Below are 12465 nucleotides of genomic sequence, written 5' to 3'. Positions count from 1 at the left end.
GCTTGCCCCTCTGTCTAGCTTCGTCTAATTAGCTGTCCCTAGTTTTTCCCTGCCTTATCTTGGGGATCCCAGAGTGCTTGGTTCATGCAGTGCTCACAAAAAAAATCTTTAATTTTGTTCCCCCACTCGACGAAGAAAAACAGCCGGTTATCTTACAGGCTCAAAAGCGGAATCAATCCGGTAAATAATTCTTTGGTGTTGGCTGGTGGCAGATCAACTGGCTGAGGCGTCTTGCGATATAAACACATCTTGTTTTTTTTTTCATTTGCTTTTACACTCGTTTACAGAATTACTCTCTCTCTCTCTCTCTCTCTCTCTCTCTCTCTCTCTCTCTCTCTCTCTCTCTCTCTCTCTGAACCTCTTTACTCTTATCCTTTCAGTCAATCACACCATTTTGATAAATATGCTTTACGGAAACGATCTTTTTCCTTTTTTTTTCTTTTCTTTTTTCAGTTGGCTGAACCTGGCAGCATTACCTCAACATTCGATTTCAAAAGTGATCTTGTCCTTCTCAACCGTAACACAAAGGTTCGTTATGTTAGTACGACTTCGCTGTAGCATCAGCCACGAGACCATAGCACCGTTCCGATGTCGTTACCGTCCATCTAGACTCCACATCAACTGCAGTAACAACAACCGGTGTTCTTTGGTCTTTCCCCTTCCCATTTTCCTTTCTCGTATGATCCCCGCGTGACAGCTTGACCTTTTGACCTTCTCCCTGCAGTGTGTGTGTGTGTGTGTGTGTGTGTGGGGGGGGGGGGGGGGTGCTCGCGGAAGGCACGTGTTGGGAGTACGAGGAGACTCAGGCGGGGGGGGCTTAGCCAAACCCCAATGGGATCCTTTCCCATTTTCGGGAGCTTAATCCTCGACACACTTCCTGCTAAGGATACATCAACATAAACCCATTCACATTGTGTAGGCATTACGAAATAACACGATTCGACGTCACGGAGTTGCGTAACACACTGGCACTTCCAGACTGCGGTAGGAAAACTGGCTCGGTATTGACAGACTCACTGGAAAACTGGAATGTTAAATGACTTATGAAAACTGGAATGTTAAATGACTTATGAAAACTGGAATGTTAAATGACTTATGAAAACTGGAATGTTAAATGACTTATGAAAACTGGAATGTTAAATGACTTATGAAAACTGGAATGTTAAATGACTTATGAAAACTGGAATGTTAAATGACTTATGAAAACTGGAATGTTAAATGACTTATGAAAACTGGAATGTTAAATGACTTATGAAAACTGGAATGTTAAATGACTTATGAAAACTGGAATGTTAAATGACTTATGAAAACTGGAATGTTAAATGACTTATGAAAACTGGAATGTTAAATGACTTATGAAAACTGGAACGTTAAATGACTTATGAAAACTGGAATGTTAAACGACTTCAGTTTGTTGAGAAAGGCTGAGACCAGGACCCTGACGACGTAGCCGTTCAACACGACCATATGACCTTTTAAAGAAATGAGGGTCAGGTCAAAGGCCAAAACTAATATTCTCAAGGGACGTACCGTCGTGCTCCAGGGTCGTCCCGTCTCGTTCATGGTTCGAGCTGTCATGCTAAAGAGTCGCACCATCGCGCTCAAGGTTCGTCCCGTCTCGCTAATGGTCGTACCATCGCGCTCAAGGGGACATCTTCAAGATATTGAGCGACAGGAGGCAAAACATATCGTAATATGGAACGTATTTGCGTGGAGAATATCAGTCCGGGTACCCCGCCGAAACTTACTGTATTTCAGCACGATAAATCTATGCATATATTACAGCATTACTGAAGAAGAGCTTGTAAGCCCAGACACAAACACTGTTATGGTGTCCATGATCATGTTAGAACCCAATAGCGAGCGAGCTTCGGCACCCTAATTGCCAGTTCCCATTGACAACCTTTTAAAGGATACGGCCATTTGGTATCTTCCACCCGATTTCCAGAGTCGAGATTTTAAGGTTACTAAATTTGCATAAGATTAATAAAGACTTCGGAATTCAGATAATACTAATTAACATAAACAAGAAGGAGTTACAGGAGCCTAAACTTTGACGAATATCTATCAGAAGTTACCAGAGATAGATATAGACGTAGATAAGGATGTAATGGCTGAATAACCAATGTTTTCTGTCACTAAATCTCGTAACTTTTATTTATCTTTATCGCAGAAATCTACGGCTTCGTCAACGAGCATTCCACTACCCAGGTACATTCATATATATGTATATGTGAAATATTTTCATACAAAAAGGTTGTTCCCAAGCATGCTTAAGATGACACACACTCTCTCTCTCTCTCTCTCTCTCTCTCTCTCTCTCTCTCTCTCTCTCTCTCTCTCTCGGAAAACCAGTGGGGTTCGTCCATCCAAACACAAGAGTGCAGTTCGTATGCTAGCTTACACACACACACACACACACACGCACACACACACACACACAGAGGGCAGAGTACGTCTTTCATCCAACGAACCCTCGTGGAACAAAGCGTTCGAAGCGATGCGAAACTTAATTCAGCGATGCTTCGACACTCCCCGCTCTCCATCGGGACGTCTGCTCACTTCTTCTTTAAAGTTGTGTAACCAGTCCTTGTGGCGTGTGCCAACATACAGCGCCGCTGCCCCGCTAACCCCATGACTGCAGGAAGGGCTTCAGTTACGTCGCCTGGGAGCCTCAGGGCGTGAGTTCCTCTCTCGAATGAGGCTTCGCTCCTTGGTCCGCTTCCTGCTACACACATAACCGAGACTTGACCTGATATGTTCCCCTTCATTTTCTCTTTCTTACAAGTTATCATCTAGCGTCTCTTATGATCACCCCGTTCTCTGTTCTCTTTTTTTAGACTCATCGATTCTGGTTAAAGTTCTTTATAAGTCAGGAGCGGCAAATGCATATACCCTGTTTTCGGATCGAGTATCGCTGCGTCTACCTGAGCCACTTCGAGCTCACACTGAACATATTGAGAACCGCTGCACCACTGAACACACTGACAACTGCTTCATGTTCACACTGAACACATTGACAACTGCTTCATGTTCACACTGACAACCGCTTCACGTTCACACTGAACACATTGGCAACCACTTCAGTCACACTGAACACACTGACAAATACTCCACATTCGTTTACATGTTTCAATCATATGGATTTAAAACACAAGGCTTACGAATTCGCTCTTCCTTTTTGAGTTAAAGAAATTATGGGGCGTTATGAAAAAAAAAATTTTTTTTTTTACGGAAACAAAAATGATTTCTTTTATAGAATCGTATAGCAAGACTGGCAAAGAGATCCAGGCCCTCAGCAAAGCATAGTTCCATACAAGGATGATTTCCCTAATAAATGGGACGAGGGTGCTTCAAATACTTCGGCATTTGGTAATACTGGGAACAGGATTAAGTCTGCTTTACTTGTGGATGAATATGTGGATTACCGTTCTTATGACCCGAGTAATAACTCTGATGGATGACGAAATCATTCTCTGGGATGCGAGTGTCGACTCTCTGGGATGCGAGTGTCGACAGGTATCGCCAGTCGGGGCACGGAACCCTTTCAAAATCATGACGTCGATTCAATATCCAATATATTTAGTCTTGGAAAGACATTAAAAAGTACAGTTTAGAGAGCTTGTCAAAACTGAAGGGTGGGAGTCGTGGAACTGTTATACGAGATCTTACCCGAGTGTTGATTAGGATTTTTCCCTATTTTCCTTCGTTCATGGCCGTCACATTCCGTCACATGAATACGTTAGTGACGAGACATTTACAGCGTAACCAGTCTGACCTGAAGCAGGTCTTGGGACGATGTGAAGGCCAAAAGAAAACGGAATGATATAGTTTGTATCTACAAAAGAAAAAGAAGTCAAGTTGGACAAAGAAAAGATATTATTACAACTTCTTTTGTCCTTAATAGTATCAAAGTACACTTCCCCAGCATATGGTTCGTCTGTGCCTGGCACTCTCTCTCTCTCTCTCTCTCTCTCTCTCTCTCTCTCTCTCTCTCTCTCTCTCTCTCTCTCTCTCTCTCTCTCTCTCATCAAACACCCCATTTGTTGAAGAAGAGCTCACCCCCCCCTTCCATCTCAATCTACTCCCCACCACCACCACTCCAACCTCTCTCTCTCTCTCTCTCTCTCTCTCTCTCTCTCTCTCTCTCTCTCTCTCTCTCTCTCTCTTCCCCTACCTCCCCAGACGCGTTTCGCTCAATGGTCGAATTTTCCGGATGCAATCTTCATCAATTCACACCGCGCAAACTAATCCTGCAGGTTCCTCTCTCTCTCTCTCTCTCTCTCTCTCTCTCTCTCTCTCTCTCTCTCTCTCTCTCTCTCTCTCTCTCTCTTTTCTTTCACAGTAGCTACCAATTCGTCACCATCCAACCAAATCCCCTTGGATGAAGTTCCCACTTCCAGCCGGAGGTATTCAGTCTTCGCCGATATTCGAGAGAGATTTAAGTGAATGATATTCTTTTCCAGCAGACATAAACTCGTCAAAGATCAAGAGGTCTTCTGACATCTAGCACCTCCATGGACTCCCCATGTCTTAACGCAGCCGTCCCTCAACCTTTCCTTCCATCATCCTGCAAACATTATCAACAAATCAAGGAGGGAATTTGCTCAGCGAATTTGAATATTCAAAAATAAAATAGAATTCCCTTAATTTTTACGGTCATCGGGTTTTCTGATTCAGGATCAGAGACTGATTGGTTCATCCAATATTTTTTTTTTCCCCCTCTGCTTCCTGGCATCTGAGATGTCGAGAGCAGCTGTATCGGTCTTGTACAAGGGTTCCATCATGTGGGAAATCTGCTTTGCCACGGTCGGTGTAACGGCGAGAGAGATAGACAGACAGACGGACGGAAGGACGGAAGGAAGGAGACTTGAGAAACATGTTACTGAGTTCTCCATTAGCCACACATTAGCCACACGGTCCTGGGTTATCCGTTTTCTTTTATACCCCAAGCGCAAAATCGACGGGTTTTGAAATTTCTTAAAAATCCATTACATACGTTTCGTGCTAGCTGGGAATGAAGGCAAGTCTTCCCTGAGGGTAGATACGGCGATCGCAACGATGTAAAGTAAGAAATCCTCCGAGGTCTGGAAACAAGACATAATACGATAATAGAATTACATCACAAGTCTGTATAGCCATTACGTTTAGGAATTCATACAGGCTCGAGAGAAAGTCGAAGCGTTTTTCTTTTTTTTTTTTACGCGTTTTTAAAGCCACGATGGATATTATATTTTCTCTCGGCCATATCAATGATGCTGATAGGGATTAAAACCTACATCTCGTCTTGGTTTTTCTTGGCGGACGAATCCCAGTCAACAACAGCTACTAAAGTTTATAAAAAAAATGGGTTCATGTGCCTTTGGTTATTACCAGCTGGTTATATGGGGCTTAAGGATATATATATATATATACAGACTGCCAGAGCCATTTTAAAAGCCGTCAGCGTCATATTACAACCACTAGTGCTAATATCGTGAACTTCGAGTGATCATGATCATTCGAAGACTATATATGCGTGCGTGTGTGTGTGTGTGTGTGTGTGTGTGTGTGTGTGTGTGTGTGTGTGTGTTTTAATGTGTGTGTGTTTTAGTGTGTGTGTGTGTGGGTGTGTGTTTCAGCTAACACACATTAAATACTGTCATCCTTCCATGCCATTCTTTCCTCACTTTAATCTTAGAAAAAAAAAAAAAACGTACAATGATTATCTAAAGTCTTCCAATCTCAGATGTGCTTTACTTTGCAAAGCCAATTTTCTCGTCCCTCGTCATCTTAGCTATCGTCCCGCCAGTCACCCTTGTGTCAACAACTCGAAGATTCTTACTAATAACGTCCTATTAAGTACCTATTTTTTTTTTTTTCCTCTCTATTACCTACCATGTATAAACATGTCCTCCACTTCTCTACTTCCTAGAAATACCTCAGAGAGAGAGAGAGAGAGAGAGAGAGAGAGAGAGAGAGAGAGAGAGAGAGCCATCTCCCTAACATGAGACGCTCGACTCATGAAATCTAGTTTAATACGTTCCTGCTATAATGATCTTTGTCTTTTATCTCTTTTTTTTTTTTCTCTCAGTTTCTCAAGAGTCTCCACACTACATCCTTACCTCATTATGCAACTATTCTGGTCAGTGGCCCAAGTAGGAGAGTCGTATTGGCTTGGGGGGAAGCAAGCGAGCGCGCCTCTCTCTCCCTCTCTCCTCCTCCTCCTTCTGGAGAAGTACCCGTGCAGGCGACCTGTCTGTAGGTGGTCGTGGTTTCCGTTGCCGGCACCTTCCCCGTGCACACCTCGCGGGACCAACATCGCTGGGTATTGATCTGCGGGGCGGGAAGGAGGGTAGGGCTCCAGGTACACACAACACACCTGTGCCATTTCGAAGTCGCTTTGAGGGCCAGCACTTCACACCCCAGGAGTTCGATGTGGGTGTTAATAGACATCGGCGGAGGGGAGAGGGGGAAGACTCGACCTGAAAAGTTGGTTTTGAAGTTGACTAATTGTGCTTGGCGCCTCTCTCTCTCTCTCTCTCTCTCTCTCTCTCTCTCTCTCTCTCTCTCTCTCTCTCCTTCCGTCACGTTAACGCACACATTTAAACAGACTCTTCCACTCGTCTCTCTTCCACCATGGTACACCAACGCGCGCACACACACACGCGCGCACTCACTCACTCACACACACACACACACACACACACACTGTATTATTGCATATTTTCAAATTTAGGCAGATTATAGTTCGACCCTTCTCATTCTGCATGTTTTTTCTTGATGGTACTTTTATCATACGAGGAAAAATGGGAAACGAGTTAATCCCTACCATGCACAAGTTATATACATTCATCACCATTCTGCAAAACACATCTTATTTTATACACTGGATTTTTCCCCGCTGCTACAAGGGCAGTCATGGCACGAGTAATATATATATATATCCTCTTGCTGTATAACATGTAACACACATAACAATCACCATAACAGGTATACATGAAGTACCATGAAAACCACATGCTACCTCTGCATGTTATAATGACAGGTCAAGTCTTTCCATATACTAGATATCATATCATATCATTCCGCATGTCATATATCTCCTATGCAACATCTGTTGACTACGTAGTATACCCTTTCACCTGTATATCCTGTATCTACGTTTCTTTACGGGTCCAGACCGGCTCGCAAAGGACATGTTTCCGTAACTGGAACCTGTGACATAGGAAAACACACATCAAAATGACCTTTGGAAAGCATTTCCTACATTATACAATTTACTAAATCACAGGCTTATCTCTTCCGCCTCACACACCCGTCATATTACATTTCAGGTTATGTGGGGTCATATTCTTTTAATAATGAGCTATATATCTCATTTATCTACAGTTATACAACGCATCAATCATCTATATATACCATGAAGGATAGTTGTGATGCAATACTTCATGTCTATGTTTTTCAACACAATACTGTCGGAGTGAGCGAAGGAGGTTATTACCTTCCGTTTAACACGATTTTTTTTTTGTGTGTGAAATAATCTTAAATGCCTTTAGGACTAACAAGAAATACACACACACACACACACACACACACACACACACACACACACTTCACCCACTACGCCTCATCCATTTCGAGGCCTTCAGTATCCCTCATCCATTCATCCATATATACACACACACTTCAGCCACTACGCCTCATCCATTTCGAGGCCTTCAGTATCCCTCATCCATTCCTCCATCTCGACCATCAACAGAAAGGCTGGAAAAAGGTGACGGCACTAGTTGCCTTACTCTTATGACGCCTTGGGGGGACGAAAGAGGGGACCTAGTGAGGAAGGAACAGGTAAGCGAGTCTCATTTCTTCTTTAATGGAGAGGTTGGAGGAGTAGGGGGGTAAAAATAAGCCTCTTGAAGGGGGAAAAATCTTTTTCCACAATATTCCTACCATCTTTTTTTTTAAGCCTATTGGAAACAATGGAAGTTCGTCGTAGCTACGTCAGCATCATGGAGGGTGTTAAGTCTATGATGGCCAAGCGTTATTTATTCTTATGAAGAGATTACGTTTATCCATTTCTTAAACCTGATGAAGTGATCACCTTCTGGGCAAGGGATGAAAAGTTTTCATGAACTGTATCAAGAGATGTTGCAAATTTCGAAAATCATATATATATATAATATATATATATATATATATATATATATATATATATATATATATATATATATATATATATGAAAAGCGTACTGACGAGATACTGAAATCATCTAGATTGTTTTCATCGTAACAGTAGTAATAAATATAGACCACTTTGGTAAATCTCACACACAGGTTGAATGTTACTCAAGAGCGAGTTGAGTATATACGCAGATGTGTTCCAGTCAAACGTTTACTGAAGTAGTTAGTGCTCGACTCTCACTGCTCAGCAAGCGTCCGTCTCAAGTCGTCGGAGGACAACTTTCGAGATTGTTCCCTCATAGTTGGCGAGCTTTGATCATGAGGTCAGGAGGAACTTGACCAACTTCAGGACAGAATGAGGTACGACATTCTCCCCCCCCCCCCCTACGGACTCTTAAAATGCTTGTTTTATTTTCTTTCTGAATTTTCTAGTGATCTTAATCACATGTGTGATTACTGGATTCTATATACCTCTTGTCTCCTTTATCTTTTTCCTTAAGCTGGAGATCGTAACGTTTGACCAATCAGACATACATGTTCATTAAGCAGTGCTTCTTTCTAAGTGGTTGGAGGCAGGTATATGAATATACACTCTGGACTGCTGACTAAGGACAGGGGTTTGGACGGGGTTTGGAGGGGGTCGATTGAGAAATTTCAAAGAGAGGGATGTTGGAGTGTTCTTGGAGGTAGAGGGAAGGGTATGAGGATGGAAATAGGGAAGGAGAGTATAATGGTCGTAGCTCCTTGACCTCAATTTCAACTCTATTACCTTAGGGTTGGCTGGTCAATTAGGCTTTTAGGCCTACCAGCTGACTGCCGGGATTAAAAATGGCCGCCAACGTCATCCAGTAAACAACTACAAAACATTGAAAACCTTCAGTTCAAAATATTCTGATGCAAAACGTTCTTGTTGTTGCATTTCCAGTATATTCAGGGTAGGAAAAAAAAATGTACTGCTGTATCACTGCATAGTTTAGATGTGTATAGTAATTTGTACACCATCAATTCCTTTGTTTTACATCTGTAAATTTTCTCTTTGTATTTATATCATTTCGTATTAATCTAGTGCATTTAGAGGTTAGTCGATCATGAAACCAAATCAATAACCTCAAATTTCCTGTTTCCCTTCGCCAGGATCAGTAATTCTGTTATTAGACTCTCATTTGATATGCATCTCTATGCATATGTTCAACAATAATTCCCATATACTTCTCATACTGTTGCTAAATGATACTAGATCTAGAATCATACATGAATTTTGGATAACTGAAAAGAAAAAAATATACATCATTGTCGAAGTTTATTCAACGATCATAATAAATATTTATGTACAAAAAACCTTAAAAACACACATACATCATATTACATTTACGTAGTAACACATACTCAATAAATATATTTGCAGGTGTAGCAGAGAGTACCAAAAAACATAACAGGACACAAAACATCAGCGAGTCCTGCCCTATTCAAATGTATCGGTGAGGGGGGAAAAAAAATGATGTAGTAAAGGCCACTTATGAAGTATTTCTACAAGTCAGTCTTCTATGAGACACCAAGGGAAGGCAGAGGACCATCTCATTCGATGTGTGCAAAAAAAAAAAGAAAAAAAAAATCTGCTCTCAGGTTTTTAATTTTTGGAAGAGTCACTGCAAGATATTTCTATTTTGGAAGAGGAAAAAAATGACCTAATCAGCAACTTTGTGAAAAGTATTGCCAAACTACCAACGTACAATTCAGATTATGAAACTAATGCCGAGTGAGAAAATAGAGTTCTAAATACCACTTCGGGTATAGCAAAACACTCTGTGTTTAAATGTGGTAAAAATGATCCAACCATGGGTCACAGATATCTTTGGTGAGCACAATTCGTAAAATAGTTAAACCATATGACAATACCGTCCACTCCAACGGTCCAGTATATCACCTCATCGACGACTCTTCAGAAACCCGAGCCTCGATAAAAAAAAACCATCCTCCACAAACTCTCTGAGCGCTGGGGTCGGTACACAACACCAACCCCACAACAAGAACATTACTCACACCGCTTAGCGTGTATCAAACACGCTATTTATAGCGGTTAAGCGGGCCCACAAGAGGCCCAAAGGGTACAGCACTCAACAATGTTCGATGTATTTCTCCGACGTTATCGTTAAGTTGCCGGGAGTGTGTGCGACGTGCGTGAAGACCAGCTTCACCCTCGCTGGAAGTTTCATCGTGTCCACGGTCCAAGGCGGGCCGATGGGTCCGCCTCGGCTGAAAATCAGTAAGCAAGTCCCAGGTATCTGGTGGAGCACTCGATGGGGAGTCCTGAGAGTCCTCTGCGGTAGAAGTGGCGGGTCGGGGGTCGCAGGATCCGCTGCTGAGGCGACTTTTCCCTGCGTTCCCGCTCGACCTCTTTGTCGCACGTGAGAGAGAATAGCGACCACGCCCGACGGAACTGCGAGCGTCGTCCGCGAGTCTCCGGAGTAGCCGTCGGGGGCGATGTGGGTGTGTTCACGGTGGGGGTCGTCTGTTCGGAGGACTTCGATGGCGGTGGAAGACTTACGGAAGTGGAGTAGTGGCTTCGTCGTTCGCTGCTTGTGGTCTCCCGTTCACCACGGCGTTCTTTCGAACGGCTATGTCGATGACTGTGGTCTTGACTGCTGCTGGGGCTGACGTTGTGTCTCTCTGGTGACTGTCGCTGCCAGTCCACCAGTCTTTCCACGTTACTGTTGACACTCAACCTGACGGCGGCTCCTGGCTTAGACTTCGGCGATGTGAGGCACCCGACGCTGGTGGCATGGGGACGGCCTGCCTGCTCCCCCGCGGAGCTATACCAACACTCGTCGGAGAACCTCAGCATCTTCTGTCCAGGAGCTAAGGTGTTGGAGGCGGAGTGTGTGTGCTGGAACTGGTGTGTTCTCAGACGGCCCTCCGCCGACACCTCCCTCCTACTGCTGCTAGACGACTTAGCAGCGGGGACGACAGGCGACTCGCTGAAGTCGAAACTTTCCATCCTCTGCAACCTTCTCCGTTCCTTTTTGTGTCCGGAGTTTTCGGTGGTCGGGTATGTAATGCTCCGGAACTTCATGGCGATCTTGTTGGTCGCCATGGTAACTCGTAAGTGACACTGAACAACAAGCACGTCCCCTTCAGTCACGTTATTGTTTATCACGTTAGTCACCGATGGCTACCGAGTCAGTCTGCCCACTTTATCTGCGCCTGACCACTCTCTCTCAGTGCACCCTCCTATGTGGGGAAATTTCGTCCTCCCAACTCTTTATATCGGGGGGGGGGGATGTTTAGCCACGCCCCCCTGCGTCAGGCGGGTTGCCAGTGCGTGAGGGCGCTCGCTTAACCTACGTGCTCTGTAGGTGTTGATGAGGTTAACAGAGAACGACACCGAGCAAGACACAGCCAACAGATACCATAACTTTAGCAATCAATATAACTGGCATACGAGACTTATCCAGCGGATTCGACAAGTCTTCAATAAACCGCCTTATATTGCTAACATCTATTCAACTGGTTTGTACTGGAGTCATCATCTCTTCTTTTTCCTTACGTTTTCTTCACTAATCCTCTATTTCACATGGGTTTCACAAACTACTACGAATGCCACCGTCGCGCGTAGTACCCTACCTCAGCGCGCACAGACTCTCGCGCAGCCCAAACCCGAAGCAACAGTCTGCTGACGACCGTCGGGAGCTGGCCCGGGCTGGGTCCTGGCTACTTGTTGATCCAGCTACGCCCTGCTATTAATACCCCTGTTATTAGCATTGCCACTGTTGTTGTTACTGCAATTACCGTGAGGGAGAGTGGGGGGTTCATAACTGTTGTTGCTATAGTGAAACGGATTATGTATGTTCTTAACTATCAAAACAGCAACTAGTTATCTGGGTAGTGTTGCCACAAACTACAACTACTCTCACAAGGGATGTATCTTAAGACTCTTCCCGCTGCTGCTACTTCCGACTATCTTTACCATCCCTGCTACTACTATCATATATATATATATATATATATATATATATATATATATATATATATATATATATATATATATATATATATATATGTATATATATCTCAGAGGCTTCAGTGGCAAACAGAAGCACTAAGTACACGTCGAAGCTAAATTCTGGAATGAGATGTGAAAAGGAGGAACGTAATCGAGAAAAATACGGGAGAGAAAAGACCATTCCAAGAGATCTCGAGGCTGAAGGAATCCTTTCAGCTTCTGAACAGAATCAAGTCGTCGTAGATTTCAGGAAATGCACGGGAGAATAACGAGTTCCAGGGCTTTTGCCATGTGAGGGAGAG

General features: G+C 43.5%; 1 protein-coding gene across 1 annotated transcript; it reads right to left on the bottom strand.

Annotated features, from left to right (window-relative positions):
- Window positions 1-9450: 9450 nt before the first annotated feature.
- LOC139760726 (uncharacterized) lies at window positions 9451-11413 on the bottom strand. Its single transcript, XM_071684284.1, has one exon. The coding sequence runs from the start codon at window positions 11252-11254 to the stop codon at window positions 10424-10426; it is 831 nt and encodes a 276-aa protein (XP_071540385.1). The 5' UTR covers window positions 11255-11413; the 3' UTR covers window positions 9451-10423.
- Window positions 11414-12465: the final 1052 nt, after the last annotated feature.

The sequence above is a fragment of the Panulirus ornatus genome, chromosome 37 (genome assembly GCF_036320965.1).
Source record: "Panulirus ornatus isolate Po-2019 chromosome 37, ASM3632096v1, whole genome shotgun sequence".
In the NCBI taxonomy this organism is placed as follows: domain Eukaryota; kingdom Metazoa; phylum Arthropoda; class Malacostraca; order Decapoda; family Palinuridae; genus Panulirus; species Panulirus ornatus.
This window is presented reverse-complemented; position numbering and strand designations above follow the sequence as displayed.